Source organism: Orbicella faveolata, unplaced genomic scaffold, assembly GCF_042242905.1.
Source record: "Orbicella faveolata isolate gen_17 unplaced genomic scaffold, um_ofav_v1 contig_1, whole genome shotgun sequence".
NCBI classification, from domain to species: domain Eukaryota; kingdom Metazoa; phylum Cnidaria; class Anthozoa; order Scleractinia; family Merulinidae; genus Orbicella; species Orbicella faveolata.
Window position 1 is genome coordinate 5,475,725 of NW_028301536.1, and position 24,346 is coordinate 5,500,070.

General features: G+C 41.2%; 2 protein-coding genes across 4 annotated transcripts in view; both read right to left on the reverse strand.

Moving 5' to 3' along the window:
- The window catches only part of LOC149117815 (uncharacterized), an 81,453-nt gene that overhangs the window by 56,569 nt on the left and 538 nt on the right, over nucleotides 1-24,346 (reverse strand). The gene's annotated exons all lie outside the window — the stretch shown is intronic.
- LOC149117817 (uncharacterized) lies at nucleotides 879-24,346 on the reverse strand. 3 transcript variants are annotated; one of them, XM_089295702.1, is made up of 8 exons: nucleotides 23,728-24,346; nucleotides 14,556-14,639; nucleotides 13,769-13,930; nucleotides 13,540-13,617; nucleotides 13,271-13,338; nucleotides 12,528-12,653; nucleotides 2,443-6,318; nucleotides 879-1,567 (listed from the first exon to the last, which is right to left on the reverse strand). In XM_089295702.1, exons 2-7 carry the CDS (start codon nucleotides 14,623-14,625, stop codon nucleotides 2,455-2,457), a joined length of 4,368 nt encoding a protein of 1,455 aa, XP_089151828.1. In that variant the 5' UTR covers nucleotides 14,626-14,639; nucleotides 23,728-24,346; the 3' UTR covers nucleotides 879-1,567; nucleotides 2,443-2,454. The 3 variants fall into 3 exon arrangements, with proteins under 3 accessions (XP_089151828.1, XP_089151784.1, XP_089151862.1); XM_089295658.1 differs by lacking the exon at nucleotides 23,728-24,346 and adding an exon at nucleotides 21,672-21,729; XM_089295736.1 differs by lacking the exons at nucleotides 12,528-12,653; nucleotides 13,271-13,338; nucleotides 13,540-13,617; ... (1 more) ...; nucleotides 14,556-14,639; nucleotides 23,728-24,346 and adding an exon at nucleotides 8,085-8,575.

The window sequence follows — 24,346 nt, forward strand, 5'->3', positions numbered from 1 at the left end:
AATTCGCTGGAACCTTATAATATGATTTTTAGAATTAGGTCACCTAAGGGTATCTTTGGGCAAAGTATGAGCGATTTGCCAAATGGGTCGTTGAGCGGCGTTTCTCGATCCTAACAGTCAGCCATTCGTAATATTTCGCAGAATTGAAATCTTTCTCCGTCCTCCTTTCCTCAATTTCCACCCTCTTTCGTCATTCCATTGTTTTCTCTCTGTCTGAGCAAATCTGAGATTTTGGCAAGGTTATTTTCTTCCGCAATAATCATTGCAGCCCTACGTAACAGCCGTTTGCAATTGTAGCTCTGAAAATTTTAAGGAAATATTTTTTGGGGGGGGGGAGAGGTGGCGGTGGAGGGGGGTGGAGGAGGCTGTTGGCTGTTGTTTTGGAACCAGTCTAGGCCAGCGTATGGTCTAGTCTGAGTGTGAAAACACTGCTTCGAAGTCGCACAAGGGACAACTCGGGTGACGGCCAAATTCGGACCATGCAAGAACCGTGCATGGAGCCCTAGAGATTGCGCAAAGTCAGGTTTTATGAGCATAAACTGGTAGTAAGTGCTGTCTCTCTCTTTTTATGAGGTCAGCTTCACTGAGGCAAGTGACAAAATCAGAATTGATCGCGATTGCACAACAACAAAATTCTCGACAAGAATCACGGAGCTAAACATAACCTTACAGTGGTAGGGACGGGTACAAAAGTGAGACCGGAGAAAGCGCTGGAAAAGAAAAGTCGGCCAATGATCTAGTCGGCTAAGAATTCCTCAAGCGTAGCAGGATAATTGACATACGGTTCAACTAAGTACAAGAAGGATTAAAAGAGGTTGACGTGTAATATAAAGCCCTTCATTTGTGGCATTAGTTATCCAAGAAAGATGATTACGTGCTGAATTTTCTTCCGTTTTAATGAAAAAACAAATATTCGGAGGATCTTTTACACACTATTTATATGACATGTTTAAACGTAAAAGAGACACGTGAAAACAACTTCTCCAAACGGATTGTATCACGCCTAAGAAACACGACCCTGTTGATTGTGTTGAAAAATACTGAAATGTTACTATTTACATTATTCTTCCGCAGTCAAACTCATTAATTGTCTATAAGCTGCTGGTGAATATCTTAAATAAAGCGTACATCAAAAAACGCCTAATCACTATAAGTCCAAAAACTCAAAACACCTTGCTTGGCCTAAACATTAGAATAGTTCTGTCTTTGGCGTATTTACTTTGTAGCTTAAAGCGAGTTGTGTATTTACGTTAACATCAATATATATCTTGACAAAAAGTCGCTGAGTCGACCTCATTTGCATCGATAATAGCACTGAACATCTACAAAACTTAGTCTGGGAAAGGTTCATACCATTGCTTTTCTCCTTAGTTACAATTTGCATTAATTATGTATGTTAACAGTGTCTTTCATAGGTTTGTTGAGACTTCTTCTTGTGAAGAAAACAGCTTCATATCACGTTAGCAGATACACGTCTTGATTAAGACTCTGCACTTTGGTCACTTCCTTGCTATGTACAGTTTCCACGTTCCGCTTCCTCGCTATGTACAGTTTCCAAGTTCCATACCTAAGGGATAGATATGTACAACACATCAAAACTGAATAAAGGCATCAATGTTCATCGAAATTATTCACAAAACTAAAGCAGCGGTGAAATTAAAGCCTGAAAAAATTCCTGGTTTTAACGGGATTGGAACCCATGACTTCTGCGACACGGTGCAGTGCTCTATATACTACCAACTAAGCTACTAGCCAACTGGGAGCTTGTCATATTGTGAGTTCGTAATATACCCGTAGATGGTGACGAATACAAGTGAATATATGAAAGATCATATAGTTGAACTGCGTACAAAGATATAGACATCAATGATCATCGCTGCGATAATAATTGATAATTTTTTTTTTCAGGCTTTAATTTCACAAATACCGTGTTGTGTATAGTTGTGTATATTACTGTAGTGATCATTGATGTCTTCACATATTTCTACGCAGTTTAAATATATGATCTTTCATATATTTATTTGCATATCAGAATTGTATAGGTAAATTGTGTTCGTAAAAACCTGATATAGTCACACTCAGTGCTAAAGAAATCTTTCACATAGAGGAATCATTCCATAAAGAAAGTATCCACAGGTCACGGCAGTCAGGTTTTAACGTTACCTATTCCATAATTCTAATATTGAAACGATTCTTTGCACAAAGAACTGTCATAGCGATATCTGATAAAGTCAAACTACTGTTAAAAATGTATCATGCCCTTTTAGCACTCTGCTATTAACATACTTCACGTCAGTAAGTGCAATAATGTTTCAGATATTTTCCCGCATTTTCGCCTGGGAGCCTTTAAAGCCCGTGTAAGATAAAATATATACGGTACCAAACCTAATAATACTTCGCTTATGATATTTTCAAGTCACTACTACACATATTCCTACTTACAGTCAGAGACATTTATTCGCTTCCGCCAAATTTTATTGTGACGTCATCTCCAATCAACACAAACGGAGCCCAGTGCTTCACTTCATTAAACTGGTCAGATTCTCTCATATGTTTCATGGCTTTGTTCAATGATTCACTGGCACTGATCCCTTTTACCAAGTGTGAGTAGAAACTTTTCATGAACTCCAGAGTGGCATCGTCATCAATCGCCCACAGGGACACCAGGACAGAACGAGCACCGGCACCAAGAAACGCTCGTGCAATGCCAACAACCCCCTCAGCCTTAATCTCTCCGCGACCACTATGACAGCAACTTAATACTACCAGCCTTGCGCGAATTTGAGCACTTGTTACGTCTTTCATAGTTAAAAGGAAGTCTTCATTCGCAGGAGTCTTGGAAGTTCGTGTAGTATTAGGTGCCAGGGCAATTTCTCCTGTTTCCATTCGACCATGCGCCGCAATGTGTATTAGAGCAACCGTGGGAAGTCGTCTTAATACTTCATCCTTTGTTGCCTCTCTTCCAATGAGTGGTTTGGTGTTAAACATTCTCCCAATCATCTGTACTTCTTTTCTGGCGCATGGCAGCTGTTCCAATATTTTCCCTGGAATGACAACCTCTTGTACCCACGGATCACCCACTAGAAGCACCCCCGTCTCGCTGTGATAACCAGCCGGAGAATCTGTGATCAGTTTCAAACTGGTGAGCGACGGAATAACTCGGACCCTAAAAACATCACATAAATACGTGGAATTAGAGTCCAACAATGCAGCATAAGGAGCCAGACACAATGGACCTTCAGGAACCAAGATAAGTTCGTTACCATGGATCAAGTCTGCAATAGGATCAATGATGACGTCATAAAGTGTTCTTAAAACACTCATCTGGAGGGGAACATGCTTAGCTGATGTGTGCGGTGACCTTTCATTTACCACCTGCTCGTCTCCCAGCTCATCCAGCGAACGATCCTCGCATTTCACACCAGCTCTCACATCAATTTCCTGGGAAGCAGCAACAATTAAAGACCTCAGGACGTCGTTCAAATTCAATGAACTGTTAACACTGAGTGCCTTTTTCCTTAATTGTACGTCCTTTCCATCTTGAACAACCCAGAAAACAATGTCTTTTTCATCAGTTGCCATAAAAACGGCAATTGAAGGAAGGAAATTGAATGAGTCGAAGGTACTTTCTTCCCTGGTGTGTAACTGATAGTAGGATGTTTCGAGCCCATAGTTTAAATCCAAAAGATCATTAAGTGCTTGTGCACGTCCTTGCTCAGCAGCAAATAGAGCCTCGACTACCTTGCCTTGTCTCAATAACAGATGCCACAGACTGGTGAACGCAGCTTCATGCATATTGCGGTAGCTGATTTTCCACTCATCTTTACCTTTAAGATCATGCCTAACTATATTGAACATTCTCACACTTGATTGAAAACAATCAAGAGCCTTAGGTAGGGACCCTTGCAATTCAAAGCTCCTACCAAGACCATAAAACGAATTGGCAACCTCGGCCTTGTCTCCCAATTCTTTGGCAATTGTAAGAGCACGCTCTTGGTATTCAATGGCTCTTTTGTAATCCCCCAGATTTCGAGAACCAACGCCAAGATTACCATAGGCTCTTCCTTCTCGTCTTTTATCTCCCACCTCTTTGAAAATTTTTAGAGCACGTTCCTGGTAGCCAGTGGCTCGTACCAAATCCCCCAAGGAATATAAAGCGTTGCTAAGATTACAATAACCCCCTCCTTCTCCTGCTTTGTCTCCCACTTCTGTGGCAATTCTTAGTTGACGTTCATGATAAGCAATGGCTGTTTTGAAATCTCTAAGACCATCGTAAGCATTGCCCAGATTACCATAAGCATTTCCTTCTCCAGATTTGTCTCCCACTTCCTTTGTAATTTTAAGATGACGTTCAAAGTAATCAACTGCTGTTTTGAAATCGCCTAGACTTTTATAGGCGACACCAAGATTACAATAGGCCTTTCCTTCTCCCACTTTGTCTTGTACTTCTGTGGCAATTTTAAGATGACGTTCATGGTAGTCAATAGCTGTTTTAAAATCTCCCAGATTGTGATAAGCGTCACCAAGATTACCATAGGCGCTTCCTTCTCCAGCTTTGTTTCCCACTTCCTTGGAAATTTTTAGAGCGTGTTCTTGGTATTCAATCGCTGTTTTGCAATCCCCCAGAACTCGATAAGCGACGCCGATATTACCATAGGCCCCTCCTTCTCTTTCTTTATCTCCCACTTCTTTGGAAATTTTAAGGGCACGTTCATAATAGGCAATGGCTGTTTTGATATCCCCCAAACTATAATAAACGTTGCCAAGATTGCAATAGCCCCCTCCTTCTCCCGCGTTGTCGCCCACTTCTATGGCAACTTTTAGTTGACGTTCATGGTAATCAAGGGCTCTTTTGAAATCCCCAAGACCACCATACGCATTGCCAAGATTACCATAAGCATTTCCTTCTCCAGATTTGTCTCCCACTTCCTTTGCAATTTTAAGATAACGTGTCTGATAATCAATGGCTGTTTTGAAATGCCCGAGACTTTTATAAGCGTTGCCAAGGCTACCATAGGCCTTTCCTTCTCCCACTTTGTCTTGCACTTCTAGCGCAATCCTTAGATGACGTTCATGGTAGTCAATTGCCGTTTTGAAATCCCCCAGGCTATCATAAACGTCGCCAAGATTACCATAGGAGCTTCCTTCTCCGGCTTTGTTTCCCAACTCTTTGGCAATCTTTAGAGATCGTTCCTGGTAGTCAATAGCTGCTTTACAATCCCCCAGACGTTGATAAGCAACGCCAAGATTACCATAGGCCCTTCCTTCTCCTCTTTTATCTCCAACTTCTTTGGCAAATTTTAGAGCACGTTCCTGGTATTCAGTGGTTTTTCTGAAATCCCCCAGACCACCGTAAGCGTTGCCCAGATTACAATAGCCCATTCCTTCACCAGCCTTGTCTCCCACTTCTTTGGCCATTTTTAGTTGACATTCATGGTAAGCAATGGCTGTTTTGAAATCGCCAAGACCACCATAAGCATTGCCAAGATTACCGTAAGATTTCCCTTCTCCAGATTTGTCTCCCACTTCCTTTGCAATTTTTAGATGGCGCTTGTAATAATCAACTGCTGTTTTAAAATCCCCCAGACTTTCATAGGCAATACCAAGATTACCATAGGCCTTCCCTTCTCCCACTTTGTCTTGCACTTCTGTGGCAATTTTAAGATGACGTTCATGGTAGTCGATAGCTGTTTTGAAATCCCCCAGGCTATCATAAGCTTCGCCAAGATTACCATAGGAGCTTCCTTCGCTAGCTTTGTTTCCCAACTCTTTGGCAATTTTTAGAGATCGTTCCTGGTAGTCAATAGCTGCTTTACAATCCCCCAGACTTCGATAAGCAACGCCAAGATTACCATAGGCCCTTCCTTCTCCTATTTTATCTCCCACTTCTTTTGCAATTGTCAGAGAACAATCCTGGTAGTCAGTGGCTTTTCTGACATCCCCCAGACTATAATAAACGTTACCCAGATTACAATAGCCCGCCACTTCACCAGCCTTGTCTTCCAGTTCTTTGGCAATTTTCAGTTGACATTCATGGTAAGCAATGGCTGTTTGAAAATCTCCCAGACCACCGTAAGCGTTGCCAAGATTACCATAGGCCCTTCCTTCTCCAGCCTTGTCTCCCACTTCTTTGGCAATTCTCAGGTGACGTTCATGGTAATCGATGGCTGTTTTGAAATCTCCCAGACTTTTATAAACAATGCCAAGGTTACAATAGGCCTCTCCTTCTTTCGCTTTGTTGTCCACTTCTTTGGCAATTGTTAGATGACGTCCATGTTCTACATCTTTGGCAGTTTTCGGTAAAGAATCTTCCCTGTGCTATAAAAAAAAATTGATTGACGAAAACTTTCAAACATGGGTAAAAGGAGGTACACACAAGATGACTACAGTCGAGCTCCTATTAAACGGCCAGCCTCTATTAAACGGCCAGAGATCAAAGTCCCGAAATTATTGCCAGTAAATTAGTGGTAATCAAAGACCATGAGTGCGTTCGACGCCGTCACTTTAGTATTATACACCTTAAATGATTTCTCTTGCCGACTTTCAAACTCTTTCTATTGGAAAATCAACATTTTTCAACAACAACCGAGGTTTTACTGAGAGATATTTCATAGTGTCGAAGTCCACGTCAGTGAATAGGTCCCCTGTATAAACTACAATTTTTTGATACGTTGCGTGACGGCGCCAGTTTCCTTAGACTCACAAAAATATTTACATTAGCCTGCAAATGTCGTGCTAAATATTCTCACATTAACTGTTAATGTTTCAGCGTAAAAAGCTAATTTGTACAAGTATCTCTTTTTACGTACGTTATTCTAAGCTGAAAGCAAAGATATAAACCAACATTTGCAATCGCGTGCTGCAGGACCACAAATGATCCCCGCCCGCAAATGATCCCAAAATTGTAACGCAGATGATCCCAGCACCGGAGATGGTTGCTTCGCAATAAAAGGAGGAAAGGTATGGACTCAGGAATTTGCACAATGGATTTAGAATTTATAGAATCGATTATTTTTTTTTTAATGTGTAACTCGGAAAACTGTGAACACTTTGATTTGATTCTCAGAGGTTAATTGTGTACTGAATCAATCACAATAAAGTTCAGGACACGCTGCCGTTTGTGGTTTAGTTTCCTCACGCTTAATTGGCTTTTTCCTAGCTACACAATAACATTCCATAAATATTTCTGGTTTTCAATTATTTTTGTGTTTCACAGTAATAACATAATATTTTGTTAGGTTCTTCCCTGAATGACTTTATGAGGGTTGTTCAATACACCAAATCCGTAACGGGTCGCCAAAGTGGTGACGATCCGTGACGGGTCGTGACGGCCTGTCACCGTTTGTCACTTTGCGACATGTCGGCGGATCGTCACGTACGAGACGGATGGTAACAACCCTTGACCATGTTTGTACTATGAAGGGAGGTGAAAATGTCGGCGGATCGTCTCGATCGGGACGGATCGCGACGACCCGTCACCGTTTGTGCAGTTCGCGACATGTCGGTGGATCGTCACGACCAGGACGGATGGTGACGATTCCTGACCGTTTGTCAGTTCGCGAGAGACTCATCATTAGCGTGCGTCGTTTTTTACACTTGTGCGAATGTTTGTGGCCGCTTTTTTTAGAACGAGGAATATTCACACACTTCATTCGCCTGTTATTTCCGCTATCCCTTTTCGCGACATGACTTCCGGTGTGAAGGTCGAGACAGTCGGTGACGATTCGTGACGGGTCGTGACGACCCGGCGAACCGTCACGATCCGTCGCGAACCGTCACCTCTTTTGCGACCCGTTACGGATCGGATGTATTGGACATGAGTGGACTTTATTGGGTTCGGACCTGAGATGTATGCGAACACGGGGTGTTCACTCTATCCTCAAGTTTGGAGACAACTGAGAATTCCGAAGTGAGAATTCCCAAGTGGATTGACAACATTTTCGCGTAGCTTTCGGCAAAGAGGAGATTATTGACAATAAAAAAAATTGCACGAGCAAAAGCGACAGCTCTAATCATGCGGCCTGACAAATACGTTTATCTTATTAAAGAACACTACGGTAAGTCGCACACACAAAAAAAATGACCTTGTACACTTCCATGGAAGCCCGTGTATATCAAGGACGCAGGTATAGGAAGGCCTCCCAAAGACCAACCCTTAACGTCGTCGCTCGTGGGAGGTGGGCAACAGCGGAGTAGGGGACTGCCTGTCAGGGTGAAGTACAGTGGGACTTAGTTCCCGGGGCCGCTGCGGTGGCTGTGAAGGCCTAGCAGGAACCCTGAACAAACTGGCTAATAGGGGCTCTGGCAAGTCTGCAAACGGCTAGTTACCCCCTCAGACTAATGAGCGACTACAGAAACCGACACAGGAAATTTACAGTGCAAGACGACTGGTCGCCAGAAAGAGGACCACTCCTCGGATGGTAGTATGACGCTCCGCGAGCCGAAACACCCTCATTGCTGGGACTAAATTCATAACCAGAATCGGCTGCTGGAACGTCAGAACGATGTTCGAATGTGGAAAAGCTGCACAAGTGGCCAAGGAAATGAAACAAAATAGGATTGATATTTTAGGAGTTAGTGGAGCCAGATGGACGGGAAGTGGCAAACTAGTATTAGCCGATGGGACAACTGTTATATACTCGGGCCGAAAGGATGGACTACATCAGGAAGGTGTGGCTCTTATGCTAAATAAAACAGCTGCTAAGGCACTTATGGCACGGAAACCAGTAAAAGAGAGGATTGTCCGCGCTAGGTTCTACTCTAAATATAGGAAACTTACGGTCATTCAATGCTACGCACCCACCAATACAGCAGACCAGGCAGACAAGCTCAACTTCTATGAACAGCTACAGTCAGAGGTGGCAGCAACACCAAAGCACGACGTCTTGATGGTAGTAGGTGACCTAATGCCAAAGTTGGGAGTGACAACACGGGAAGAGAAGATCATATGGGAAAACATGGCTCTGGTGACATGAATGAGAATGGAGAGCTCATTGCAGATTTCTGCGGTCTTAATGGGCTGGTCATAGGGGGTACCATCTTCACTCATAGGGAGATTCATAAGACCACATGGATTTCCCCAGACAAAAACACCAAAAACTAGATTGATAATTTTGCAATTACCAGCAAATGGAGAACCTCGTTCCTGGACACAAGGGTGTTTAGGGGTGGAAGTGGCCATATGTTGGTGGTTGGCAGGCTCTATTTGAAACTAAGGAGGGTAGTCAAAGAGTCCTCAAGGACAAGGTTAAACCTTTACAAGCTTAAAGATCCGTTAACACAAAGAGAGTTCAGCTTAAGGCTACAGAACAGGTTTGAGGGTCTAGCGGAAATGGGCGCTCAGGAAGAAGAAACCGGGGTGGAATATATATGGCAAAGTGTTAACAGCATATATACAGAAACAGGAAAGGAAGTGCTAGGGTACTCAACCAGAAAAAGGAAAGAGTGGATCTCAGGCAATACGTGGACTTAAGTTGAGGAAAGGAAAGAATTGAAGAAACGCATGTTAAATAATACCCAACCCAACACACTCAAGGCGGGGATCTCCAGCAACAATACAGAGTTAAGAACAAAGCAGTTAAGAAAAATGCCCGTGAAGACAAAAAAAAACTACATCGAGAATAAAGGAAAAGAAGCAAAAGAAGCAACAAAGGTAAATGATAACAGAAAGCTGTATGATATTACGAGAAGTCTCTCTGGTAAATCCAGCAAAACTCTACAACAATTAAGGACCTAAACGGAAACACCCTAACAAAAATTGGGCAGAACACTTCAGTACAATACACAACAGAGATGACCCACGCAATCCACCTCGTCTTGACGTCAATGCACCGGAATTATTATTATTATTATTTTTAATTTTAATTAATTGCTACTTACACTGCTTACAATACAATATTAATGTAGTTACTTACAGTACTTACAAAAAAACTGATTACTTATTATGCACCGGAATTAGACATAAATTCAGACGCAATAACTAGGAATGAAATACGAAAAGCAATTAGACAACTGACGAATAACAAAGCCCCTGGCTATGATGACATACCGGCGGAACTACTAAATGCAGATATTGAAACAGCTTATGAGGTGCTCTTCGTCTTGTTCGAGCACATATGGCAGGAGGAACAGATCCCAGATGACTGGCACAGAGGTCTTATCGTGAAAATCCCAAAGAAGGGCAACACCACTAAATGTACCAACTAGAGGGGAATCACTCTCTTATCAGTGGTGTCTAAATTGTTCACCAGAATTATTCTGACAAGAATTCAACAGGCAGTGGACAATCAGATGACAAAGGAACAAGGAGGCTTCCGTAAGGGAAGGTCATGCGCAGAACAGAATTCCACCCTGAGGAATATAACAGAACAATGCATGGAATGGCGAGACTCCCTGCACCTGAATTTCATTGACTTCGAGAAGGCTTTCGATAGTGTGCACCGTGCTACCCTGTGGAAACTCTTAAAGCTTTATGGCATCTCACACAAGATTATTCGGATGATTCAAGCCTTATACAGAGACTTAACCTGCAGCGTTCTCCATGAGGGAAATTTAACACCATGGTTTGCGGTCGAAACAGGGGTAAAACAAGGATGCATGTTGTCACCTTTACTGTTTCTGATTGCCCTAGATTGCGTTTTGAAGGAAACAACAAGTAACCAACGTACTGGGATTAGATGGAAGCTGACATCCGTATCAGAAGACCTGGATTACGCTGACGACCTTTGTCTGCTCTCCAGCTCTGGAGCGCATTTAAGTGAGAAAACAGGTAGATTAAGCAACAATGCACGTAAGGTCGGGTTAAAGATCAACAGCGAAAAGACCAAATAGATGGGCATTGGATGCAAGCGCAATTGCCAAATCAAAATAGACGGATAGGAGATAGAGAAAATACATCGGTTCTCTTACCTTGGTAGCGTGATTGATGTACAGGAAAGTGCAGACGCAGACGTGAAAGCACGTATTGGCAAAGCGAGACAAGCATTTACTTCACTGAAGCCTGTATGGAGCTCTAAAAAGATCTCTCTCAAGCCCAGATTAAAGCTTTACAACTCAAATGTTAAGATAGTGCTTCACTATGGCTCGGAAACCTGGAAAACAACTCAGGAAATAGTTAGAAAGCTGAGGGTTTTTACCCATAAATGCCTTCGCATTATACTGGGCATAAGATAGCCACAGAAAGTGACGAACTTGGAAGTGGGCAGGATTTGTAACCAAGAAGGCATCATGGTGAGCTTAACACGGAGGAAATGGACTTGGATTTGGACACATACTGAGGAAAGACCCCAGCGACATTGCTAGCGAAGGTCTATTCTGGACACCAGAAGGGAAAAGACAACGAGGAAAGCCTAGAACAACCTGGAGGAGGTCAACGGAGAAAGCACTCGAGACCATACACTTGACCTGGGGTGAAATCTGGAAGGCGGCACAGGATCGTTCGCGCTGGAGAGAGACTGTGAAGGCCTTATGCGTCCGATGGTGCGATGAGGATTGATGATGATGATGAGGTATAAGAAGTGTACAGGGAAAAGTGCTAAGCGGTTTAAAATAATAGCAAGGGCATCTTCGAAGATTTATGTTTGTTTTTGCTTAGAGTTTTCTAAACGAGAAAGTTTTTGCAGTCGGCACATGTCAAATTTGCGCAGTGTTTAGCGCTTTTTATTCCTGCTTTTATGCCTGAGGTACATATCTTTTCTTCACCTAGGATGATTGAATAGTATAGATATCCATCCATAGACGTATCATGGAGTACACGCCATTCCTAACTTTTTGCAGTGGACTCATTTCCGGTCCTGGGTTTATTTGAGGTACAATTTGGGAATAATTTGCGGGCCTCTACAGCTGTCAGTGCTCGTTTATCGTAAACAAACCTCGTGCGACTGACTCGAATATTTCCCCTGATTAGTATTTACATTGCCGGTCTTTGATCAGGTTCACTCTTATGGATCGTGCCTTCAGAGTACTTTTCCACCGTTCGAAACAATGCACGACAGGTTAGAGACTGAGCTATCTGTCGCTCATAAAGACTGAACTATCTATAGCTGTTCCCACGGTTAACAATATCCCAAAGCCGAGGCGATTCAAAGTCGCGTTCGTGAACATATGAAATAAATAATTGTCCTACTCATGTCAAAAAAAGGACGTCATCTTGCATCCCGATGAAACAGGCCACGTTTGCGTTGATTTGCACGGCACAGAATCACAGCGGACCCATTGTAATCATCAAACTTTAAATTGTGATCGATTGGTAAAGCTTACTCAGTTTTATAAATACCATATTGGAATCCACATGATCTGCTTCTCTGCGACAGCCATTTTTTAATTCAGGGCACTTTTCTTATCTGTTGCAGCTTTGTGTTCAAAAATCTTATTCAACATGCGTCGATTAGTGTTTTTGCTTGGGGCGAAAAACATTTCTGTGGGGTGCTATGCGAAGAGCCTCAGAAAAATACAACGCTCAGCTTTACCGTTTAAGCCTCGAGAACATTTTCTTGTGCCAATCCTATTTTTATTGTAATAATATTTACCTGAGCTATTGCAGTGTGAGTGATAGGTATGCTCTTCATGTTCTGTCTCTTTGTTTCTTGTGATGTATCAGGTTCACTGACACACTTGGCCCGTAAATCAACTAATGTCTTGTTGTTCTTGTCAATCTTCTTGTTGTCAAGTCACAAGACACAATGTTATGAAAAGGTCATGGATACTGATCGTAACGACAAATACCATTATTATACATTGAACTCTTTCCTGAACAATCTGAACAATCTCTTTTCTGATCGGCCGAAAGCGTACAATGAATTTTTGAAATTAGCGCCTATGACGTCATCTAGCTGCAGATTATACAATAATCGTTTCAAGGACACTCAAGGTCACGGGTAATCATGTCATGTATGACCACCGTGCATACGATTTCTAAGGGTAATCATCTCAAGTTGGCGCGCTTTTTGTTGCTTGCTGTCAGCGAAGAAGCAAAAACATGACTTCCATTTTTTTTTCCCTTCAATGTATAATAAAACAATTATTAGATTCGGCTTTTGTGGTATCCAAAATAATCAAGGTCTCGGTAAGGGTTATCAGCCTCAGCCTTCGGCCTCATCCAATAATTATTTATAAATGACTTGTTATTTACCTAGTTTCTTGCTAGTTTAAAGGGATTTTAGCACAGTTTTGTTCCAGTCTTACCGTGGGCCACTATTTTCTGGAAAATCCTTAAAGGTAGAACCTGTGTCTTTTAAGAATGTAAAAGAATGTAACATTTTACAAAGGATACTGCCAATCCCTTATCACACCAGGTCGTGGCTTCTTCGTAACGCTTTAGCTTTATACAAGCACTAGCTCCTAAAAAATTAAAATAGATTCAATTATATTGCTATAAGAAAAAAATAATGAGGAACGGCGGACAAAATCACAATACAAAAAGTCCTGTTTCTTTAGATGACACTTTATTGAAAGGCCTGCAAACTTACGATTAGCGGTTTTTTGCTAATTCGTTTAGACTTGTCATACACAAGTCAACAAAAATGTTCGTCAAGAACTTACCTCTTTCTATGGCTTTAATGAAAGCTGGTTCCAAAGTGACAGCGGCTGTTGCATCATTCAGTGTTTCCTGGTAATTTCCTAGCAAATAAAAATAAAATTATTATGTTACCTCGTACCATAGAAAGCATAAAGGTGACGCTATAGTAAATTCAGTTACGTAGCAAAATTATAGCCAACTGCCCGCGTTTGACACGAAATTAATCGGATAAAATACAAAATAAGATCTTACCCACATAGAAATGAGCAGTAGCTCTGTTACTGTACAGTTTGGCATTCAGTACGTCATCTTTGCATTTCACTTGGATTCCTTGCGTGTAGAACGACAGGGCGTTACTAGCTTCTTTTCTTCTGTATTCTTTGTTACCCCCTTCTAAGTAGACTGTGGCTATCGCTGAAAAACGAAACGGTGATTTAATAAATGGCTGAAATTTTCCAAGGATGCCTAATACTGACACACAATTTGCTAATTCGTATTCCTTACTGTAAAGTATGCCATGGCTAGAAGCTTGAAATGTTTATTCCTTGCAAGTACCGCTAAGATGTATTTTCTTGAAACAAGTCTCGTCCCCATAGCCCAGCCGTTCATCTTCGGTCAGCGATCAACGCCAGGATACTTCATTCGGAACAGGATCCAGAACCAGAAAATTGCATTGCTTGATTGTGCGCATCTGTCCAAGTTCATAATTATTTCTAAAAGAGCAACTGCTGTGGCTAATGGTGTTTTAGCTTCCGATACATACAAATTTATAACTGAATTTTGTAACTTTGTAGGGGAACTTTACACATATGGCAAAAACTTCATCTTTGTCTTTCAAACCCGGAACCTTCTTCACTTTACTTCTATAAGATATAAAAGTGAACACTTCTACTTCATGATTTATTTGTGGGCGATGCATTCCGTCTCACGCTCTACAACATTTTATGAGCCGTTTATGTGGTCGTGTCCATAGATCATTCCAGCTAAACAATTTCGATGTTATTAAGTTATGTTATAAAATTAATATCTATTTCAATACCTTTTAAAGTGTCATCATCAAAATCTGGGTTAGCATCACAAGACGGTGAAGTGACTTGACTTTCCGCCATTGCTGAAAAAAACCCTGTCGAAACAAAATGAAATTTTAAGATTTCAAATTTTCGTTTTTGCGCCCAATTCATTTCTGTTTGTCAAGCCTATGTCTCAGAAAAAGTTTCTACTTCCGACAGAAAGACTTCCATCTGAAAACGCTAGGACGGGGCTGCTCGTCGGAAATTTTTAAAAAGAACCCCTATGAGGTACTACAATTCTGTTTTGTGGGTGTGGCTTGAAGTTGTTTTCACCTCTGAAATACCAACAACATTTTAACTGTAAATTTGATAACTTTTAATTGGAGTAAAGACGATTCCTTCGAATACCTTCTAGTCGTAAAGAAAACTTGACTTGAATACAGTCAAATAACGATGATTTTTAACAGTTTCACCGAAAGGAAGCAATACTTCCCGAGTGTGAAACGTCAAATAGCTTTCCCTCCGAAAGGAGTTGCAAGTTTCCTGGAAGAAATAAATTCTGCCTGACGAAGGAGTTGCTTGGCTCGCATAAGAGGAATTGATTCTTCCTGTTGAAGGGGTTGCTTGGCTTCAAACAGAACATTGATTTCTGGCTCATCAACAGGAACAAAACGCACGATTTTCCCGTTTCTTGTATTTTTCCTTGTACATTCTTCTACCCTGTCTTGCAGGGTAGAATTCTGGCCGGCAAGGTATGTAACAAAATTCAACCTTCAAACCTACTCAATAACAATCCATAACTGAACGGCAACAAGCTGATTCTTCACATAGGCATAACGCAAATAGGCATAACACAAAGACGCATAACTAAAAGAGGCATATCGCAAGAATGCTCATCGCAAAGAGGCTTAACGCAAAGAGCCATAAGACTGAGAGGCATAACGCAAATAGCCATAACTCAAAAAGGCATAAAACAAGTAGGCATAACTCAAAAAGGTATCACGCAAATAGACATTACCCAGAGAGGCATAACAAAAACAGATCTAACTCAAACAGGCATAACCCAAGGAAGCATAACGCACAGGAATAAAACTGAGAGGCATAACGCAAAGAGGTAAAACGCAAATAGACATAACTCAAAGGGGCATAACGCTAAGAGGCATAAAACACAGAGGAAAAACGCAGAGGCATAACGCACTAGACGGAACTCAAAAAGGCATAACGTAAGGAGGCATAACTCCAAGAGGCATAAAACAGACAGGCATAACGAAAAGAGGTATATCGCAATAAGACATAACTCAAAAATGCATCACGCAAATAGATATTACTCAAAGAGGCATAACGCAAGGAGGCATAACGCAAACACCTCTAACTCAAAGAGGCATAACTCAAGGAAGCATAACGCGGAGGAATAAAACTGAGAGGCATAACGCAAAGAGGCATAACGTAAAGAGGCATAACGCAAAGAGGCATAACGCAAAGAGGCATAACGCAAAGAGGCATAACGCAAAGAGGCATAAAACAGAGAGGCATAACGCAAAGAGGCATAACGCAAATTAAAGAGGCATAAAACAGAGAGGCATAACTCAAAGAGGCATAACGCAAAGAGGCATAAAACAGAGAGGCATAACGCAAAGAGGCATAACGCAAATGGATATAACTCAAAAAGGCATAACGTAAGTAAGCATAACTCAAAGAGGCATACCGCAAAGAGGCATAAAACAGAGAGGCACAACGCAAAGAGGCATAACGCAAATAGATATAACTCAAAAGGGCATAACGCTAAGCATACGTCAAAGAGGCATAACGCAAGGAGGAATAACGCAAGGAGGCATTACTTAAAGAGGCATAACGCAAATAAACATAACTCAAAGAGGCATAACGCAAAAAGGCATAACGCAAACAGGCATAAAGCAAGTAGGCACAACTCAAAGAGGCATATCGCAAAGAAGCATAAAACAGAGAGGGATAACGCAAAGAGGCATAACGCAAGAAGGCATAACTGAAAGAGGCATAACGCAAGCAGGCATTACCCGCTAATTTGTGTGATTTTTGCGGTTTTTTAAAAAAATTTCCGCCGTGAAACGAATGTTAAAAGAAGGTGTCAATGAGGTTGACTGTTAGCGTAAAATGATGGCGTTTTCTTGTTTTATTTTTGTCTTTTTGTGTGTGCTTTTGTAACCATATAAACAACAAAATATGAACTAATATGCTTAACGGCCAAAGGGTGCTGACTTTCCACGACAAATAACAACATTTTTAGGATATGAAATTACGCAAATCTTAGTTTACTTTGACCTCGTCTGGCACTTCTGGAAACTCTTTATACCGTCATATTTTGTCTGTTGTGTGTCCTGTTGGAGTTTGACCCTGATTCGGTTTTATTTCGTAACATGCCTTGAGCTTGTGGTCTGCCTGCTCGAGCCTGCGTCTTCAGTTACCCACGAGTTACCAGTTCCAGGGCTTCTCTTTTCCCTTTTTTAGCAAACCTGGCAGCCATGAATGCTGTAATTATCTTTTACCAAAGTTTCGGGAAGTTATCGAACGATTTAACTCGAAGACTTTCCTTCCGCAGTCACTGAGGCAGCAGCTTCAATAACTTCAAAGCTTGGAGCAAATTGGTTCGAGCCGAAATTTCCTTGCCTGGCTGTGAGGTCGCCAAATTCCTTGTATCCTCTGCGGCAATTGTGAGGGTCGTACAGGGGGGTCTTTAGCACGGTTCACGAACGGAAAAAATAGAGGATCACGGTTCACGGATATAATAAACGGCACGCAATGCATGCAGAAGCGATGACGTGTACGTGCTATTTCTAAAATTGTTCCAAGAAAATTGGATCACAAACATACAGGCCGATGGTTAAACTTAAGTAAATTAGTGAGGTACAACCTGTGTGGGAAGTAGCTTTGCAAAGTAGGGTTTTGAGAGTCCAAGTGATCGCTCGCATCGCAAGCTTACTTGTTCCCTTTGTTCAATTGTTCCTCTTTGAACTGAATAGTGCAATTCACCTTTCTCCCTTTTGTTTACTTTTCGAAATGACCGGCAGTGAGACTTATGAAATAAAACAATGTAAAAGAATATTGTGATAGATGTCCCCAAGAGAAATCCAGTGGCGGATCCAGACTTTCACCAATACAGTTTATTTCAGTTCACAGATAAGTTTAGTTCAGATATTTCAGTACTCATACACTGCTCTGACAGTGCTCATTCAATTGAATTCATCTCAAGACAGCAAAAGTCCGGGTTAAACAGCGCTCACCAATACGTAAATTTTATGTTGACCCTTGACCTATCGCGTGTGCAACTTGCTAGTAGATCTAAAGTTGTATGTATAGACGATGTGTTCGAATTATCAGTTTGCCGGTGAGCGCAAATTTATCTGATATTGCTTAAAGCACAATCCGCAATAAAAATCTTCTTTTAAACGCTGAAATTAAAGACACTACGCGGATCCTACAAACTGCAAACGACGGCCGCAAAGGATACGTTCCTAGTTCCCCGAAAGCAAAGATGGCGAATAAACTCTTTCTGCTGGTCCTAGAAGCTGCAAAGAAATGAATAAACTTACATCTCTCCGGATAAAGTGAGACGTGTTGTTTAAAGTATATCAACAACATACGTAAACTTGAAAACAACAAACAGTATTTTCATTGTTTCTCTCTGAAATCAACACCTTATCTTGAAATAACAGACATTTGGCAACGCTAATTACCTCACCGGAAATTAATTTGTTGTTTTAACCTTATACCTGTTTTTAATGAACCTTCCTATTGATTTACCACTGACTAAACCATTATCTATTGTTTAATCACAACCACTCTTCCGTTGGGCATGTGCTAAAACCCAGACGGTGGACTCTGGACGATAGACGATGGACGATGGACGATGGACGATGGACGATGGACGATGGACGATGGACGATGGACGATGGACGATGGACGATGGACGATGGACGATGGACGATGGACGATGGACGATGGACGATGGACGATGGACGATGGACGATGGACGATATCTCTGACATTCATTTATTTCTCTCAGACAAAGTATAAAATTGTCACACAATCTTTTGCTTTTGGCACGCGATGTTAAAATATTGAACAGCAAAAATTCGAGGACAAACTTGTGATCGCGAATTGTTCGTCACGCAATTTCACGCATTCCTTCTTTTATCACGCAATGTCACCATGGAATTTTGAAATAGTGCACAGCGAAAATTCGTGCCCGCCCCGCTCCCCAGCAAGAAAAAAAAAAACAAACTTATTTTGACTGGACAAATTTTGACTGCGGATTTTATGTCACGCAATGTCAGTTATTCATTTATTAAATTCTGACAACAAAGTATAAATTTTGTCACACAATCTTTTTCTTTTGTCCCGCAATCGATTGCTTTTTCACATGAATTATTCCAGACTGTACGCAGGAGAATCGTAGCCCATACGGCAAGCACGTGATATGTTTTTGCATGAGTTGTCGTGGGTTGGCTGGGGGGGGGGGGGGGGGGGGGGAGAAATAAGCAGCCTCACCTTAGTTTTTAAGCTGTTTTGGTAAAGCTTTCCACAAGCGGTCTGCCAGGATTATCGGTGCTTCCCATTACCATTTTTCCCTTCCTTTCCTTACGTGTTTCAATTTCATTTTCGCCAGCTCTGAAAGTTTTTATTGCAAGTATTTCAAAACTCCATGGTGACATCGCGTGACAAAAGGAAAAGATTGTGTGGAAAATTTATTCATGTTTATGTGCTTTGACTGAGAGATATAAATGAATGCGTGACATTGCGTGACGAAAAATCCGCGAACTTCGTGATAATTTGTCCAGTCCAAATAAGTTATATTTTTGCTCGGGGAAGGGGAGGGGGGAGGGCACGAATTTTCGCTGTTCAATAGTTTAACATCGACAAATAAATGAATGTCAGAGATATCGTCCATCGTCCATCGTCCATCGTCCATCGTCCATCGTCCATCGTCCATCGTCCATCGTCTATCGTCTATCGTCCAGAATCCACCGTCTGGGTTTTAGCACATGCCCTTCCGTTGAGAGAAAATTTAAAACACCACATTTGTAAAACTTTACAAAAAACTGAAACCTGCAAATGAATTGTAACTTGAATTCATTATCACTACTGTAAACCTTCTGTTTTATTACAAAAATAACCTGTTTTCCATTGTGAATGTTTTTCAGCTGAAAATCCTGTGGTTAAATCGCGTCTTCTAGACTCTTCTAGTTGTTTTTCACAAACCAAACCTAATTCGTACTCTTATCATGCGTGACAGTTATAGGCTGTTTTCATTACGGCAAAAGGATTAGTTCTTCAGCGAATTACTTTTAGGGCCTCTTCATATAAGCCCGGTAACCGGGCTGGTTCGGTTACCGGGACGAATTTTGTTGTCTGTTCATATGGGAAATTTCAGCCCGGTCTACCGGGATAAAATCCAAGAAACACAACCAAAATAGTGGCACAAAAACTTGTATCGTTCACGGCTGTCGCAGCTTTATGGACTCTTGTAACTTTACTAATAAAGCTAATTCGCCTACTCCTAAAGTGGAAATACATACAAGGCAAAAATTATGCCATTTTGGCCGCTATGTTGCGAAAGCGAAGCTATTTCGTCGAAAAAGTTGCGTCCCAGTTACCCGGACTGGAGTGTTCATATGGTTGTTCATATGGCAGCCTGGCTTCTCATATGAACCCATCGAAATTTTTACGAAGGAAGGAGAAGCGAGGCGAGATCTTGGAAACCGAGCCAGCCCGGTTGACCGGGCTCATATGAAGAGGCCCTTAAAGTTGAAAGATACATTGCATTGCCTCCAGGTAAAATGTAAACAATGGCATAAACCAAAACTTCCCTCTTACACGACTTGAGTATTCTTTGGCTTTCATGTAAATGTGTGTAACCCAACCGCCGCTCTGTATTGCATTAAAGAAACCATAAGCTACATTAACCAGTTCTGATAAAGACAAAACCTTCAGCTAGCTCACCTTTTCGTAACACTATTCTCCATTGCTTTCTGCTATCTCAACTGCTTTCACAGCGAACTTCTTCAATGCTCTTCTTCAATTCTAGTTTAATTTCACCACTACTTCAGCCCACAGATACGTTTAGTTCAGCCCTAAACAACGCTCACCAATACGTAAATTTAATGTAGACCCTTGACCTATCGCGTGTCCCACACATATAAGTTTAGTTCAGATATCTCAGTGCTCGTACAATGCTCACACAGTGCTTATTTGCTACCTCCCGGAGTGTATTTCCCTTCCACAGAAGGGGTGAATCGTGCGCGACATAAGCGCGACGGACATATACGCGACGAAACTACGCCAAATCACTATCCAAAGGAATGCAAGCACGCAGCATAAAGCGATGACGTCACACAATACATTATCGCTTAAAAATTTCGTTTTCCCGAATAACGAAAATAAGCAAGTAACTACTCTTTTCAATAACCTGTCCTTACACAAAAAGAGCGTTTGAAGAAAGCAAAATCGCGAAAGGCTAAGTCAAGGTTGCATATTGCAAATCGCATACCTAAGACACTCTAGCTCGATAGACGACTCTAACGACTCGGAGGACTCGCGTTCAAAACCACGAAGAATAGAGTGGTAAAATCACGAATATCGGTTAATAATTCAAGTTCTTCACGAGTCACGCAAAACCTTCAGGTCACGAATGACTAAGAATAATTTCCTAAATGAGGAGGCATAATCGGGGACGGGGACCGTAAGTCTTGGAATCCGCGCGCACCTATTTTATGGGACAATTTTTCTATTTTTAGACCAAATTGCGCCATCCTACCTAAATTCATGTTTCACGGAAAATAAAATCAGCTAATCACGCATCACGAGAATACCCCTGTACGACCCTCAATTGTTTACTCATGGTTTCCCGTATAAAAATCGAATAAATCAGCCATCGCTCCAAGATCGCTCAATAGTCGATGATATTCAATGCATGGCTTTTTTTCCCGTTCAAACTTCAGATTATCGTACAAGCTGTAAACTGATGTAAAGATCAGAGCGAGCCAGTTTATGTAATCGAAGCCGTGAAAAATTTAACAGTATTGTAAATAAATACATGAATGATAGGAGTGATGAATTGTTCGCCAACAACAGCCAGCAAAAACGTCCCGCCACGAAACAATATATCTTACCTGATCTTCTATTTAGCACGGTGACCAACCGGATGACACTTGAATCATAACTTTGCTTAAAAAATACAAAACGACTCGCTTTCGAACAGAGCAGTTTATATGTACAACTTACCTGAATGTGGGCGTGTGTAAATTGACTCGCGTCAAGAATGTGGGGTTTTCCCCTTTTTCTCAGAACAATGGCGCCTGACCTTGAAAGACTTTCACGTGATTAACGTAAAATTAGAAACATTCACGCAGCCAGTCAATAGTTTTTCAAATGCAGACAGAAACATTCAACCCTGAGGTGATGGGCATGCTTGTTGTCTCGTTCAGGGGAGTAAATCTCAGTCAAGGTGTTCAGGACGAAATGCCACAAATTTTAGTGGTCAAGGTATCTTTTAGGATAACAGGCGTACAAATATTTCTTTACAAAAAACCGCAGTCCAAACTTGTTTGTCCCTTTCAAAATGGTTTCTTGAAGGGATCAAATTAAGCTTGAGTCACGCCTAGATTGACCTTCTTTAGGATATTCATTCGAATTTTCAGACAAGAATCCTCTTCTTTTTAGTCTCATACGGGAGTTCCCTCAGAGGACAGTGTAAGCAGATTAGACATTACGGTACATTTGATATGCCTGACTTTTGTTTCTTTTGCCTTTTTTTGGTGCAGTGAATGAATCGTATTTCTATTCGTACTTTCCCCTTCACGGCAAAAACCCATCTCATTGTTTTAGGTTTTCGGTTTTGGTTTGGTTTTTAATCGTTATTCGCTCTTTGTTTTTCGTTAAATGATGCGGCTACAATTCAAAGATGGAAACCTACTGAGAGCAAATGTATTTTTGTTTACTCCGACGGATTTGGGAATACGCTGCGAGACCTAGTTATTTATTTATTTTATTTTATTATTATTATTATTATTATTATTTTTTGTAGCAATCTCTTAAAAAGAAAAAAACAACATTGAGACTAAGATTTTCAAAAATTATAATGGAACCCTAGGCCTCAGTGAAAAGCTTTACCACGGTGACGAACAGGATGAAAATTGAATCATAACTTTCCTTGAAAACAAAGCACCTTGCTTTGGAGTGAAAAGAGCAACACAGCTCCCGCGGGCAAAAACTGACTCGTGTCAGAAATCTGGGGTTTTTCCCTTTTTCTTGGAACAATACCGCGTGACCTTGAAAGCCTTTCAGAGATTAAAGTAAAAATAAATATATTAACGCAGCCAGATAGCCAGACATTTTCAAATATTACTTATGCGGCTTGGAAAAATCACTTAAATTACACGCAGTATCGTCACAAAGGCGCATGCGGTTTATGAGCGCGGATGCTTAGTGATAATTGTAGAACCCTTGTGATCAAAAATGCAGCAAAATCTTTATGAAAGTGCCCCTAAGTATCAAAGTACTCCTAACTATCAAATGGTCCAACATTGTACTATAACTTGAAAGGCATACAACAGAAACCTTTAACTGGAAAACAAGTATTGGGCCAAACCTCTACCGATCCATTTGAATGAAGACATGGACCTTTTTCCCCAAGAAAGTAATCTCGTCGCTGCATATTTAGCCTAAGCATATTTTAAGAGCCATTGGCGTACCGAACAGATCTAGACAATCAAGAATTCCGCTTGTAAAATATAAATTCATTTTTTACTAGGCGTCGTCCTCGGCGTCGTCGTTGTCGTTGCTTAAGCTCCCTATTGTTAAAGTTGATAAGACCACGTTCACTTTTTCACGGTATAAAAGCTATCTGAAAAGAAAACTTGTCGATATGATTAAGGCAGAATTCAGAAGACTTGAATTCTCAAGACTACCAAATCGGCAATTGTTTACCCCTGGTTTCCCCTAAGTAGCTAAGATCGAATGAATCACCCGCCGATCCAATTAAAGTCGCTGGAAAGTTGATGTCGATATCCTCTTTTTCCCGTTCGAATTTTTAAGTGTGTCGTTGATTTCGACGGAAAAATTATCGTACAAGCAGTGGATCGTTGCACAGTAATAATAGAAGCCGTGAGGAATTTAATCGCCTCGTATTGTCCACGAGCAGGACACCACAACAAAACAAGAGCTTACCCGATCTTCTGTGATCTTCTGTTTACCACGGTGAACCCACAGGATGACACTTCAATCATAACTGTGCTTGAATACAAAACGATTTGCTTTCGAATGAACAGGACAATTATATACAACTGACCTGAACAAAGAGCTTACAGTGCGAATGGACAAACCGCTCGAGCGGAAATTGAATCGTGTCAGAAATTTGGGGATTTTCCCCTTTAATTTTCTCGGAAATGCCGCGTGACCTTGAAAAACTTTCACGTGATTAAAGTACTGAAAAAAATAGATTAATGGCTTTGCAGGCTCTTTTCAACAATATTCAACAATTCACGTTCGATTCTAGGCGCATGCGGTTTATTGAGTGAAGGTGGTTTGGGACAATTGTTGCACCTCTCGACCAAAAATGCAGCAAAATTTCCATGAAAGTGTCCCTTTAAATCATATAAAACTTCTAAGTATCAAATGGTCAAAGATTGTCAGAAAACTTGAAAGGCATACTACAGAAATCCCTAAATGAAGAAAGAAGTACTGGGCCAAAATTACACAGATCCATTTGAATGAAAATATCGACCAGATTCTAACTCATATGTTTCCATCATGGCAGCAAGAGAAACAAGAGGTGCCTGGACCTCCC

Bases quoted from the DNA above. Each gene is read 5' to 3' on its own strand.
- LOC149117817 (XM_089295702.1), bottom strand. From the start codon at position 14,625: ATGGCGGAAAGTCAAGTCACTTCACCGTCTTGTGATGCTAACCCAGAT. The intron at 13,339-13,539 runs GTAAGTTCTTGA...TTAATTTTTTAG, and splicing joins CATTAAAGCCATAGAAAGAG to GAGCTAGTGCTTGTATAAAG. The intron at 12,654-13,270 runs GTATCCTTTGTA...GACAACAAGAAG, and splicing joins GGTGTGATAAGGGATTGGCA to ATTGACAAGAACAACAAGAC.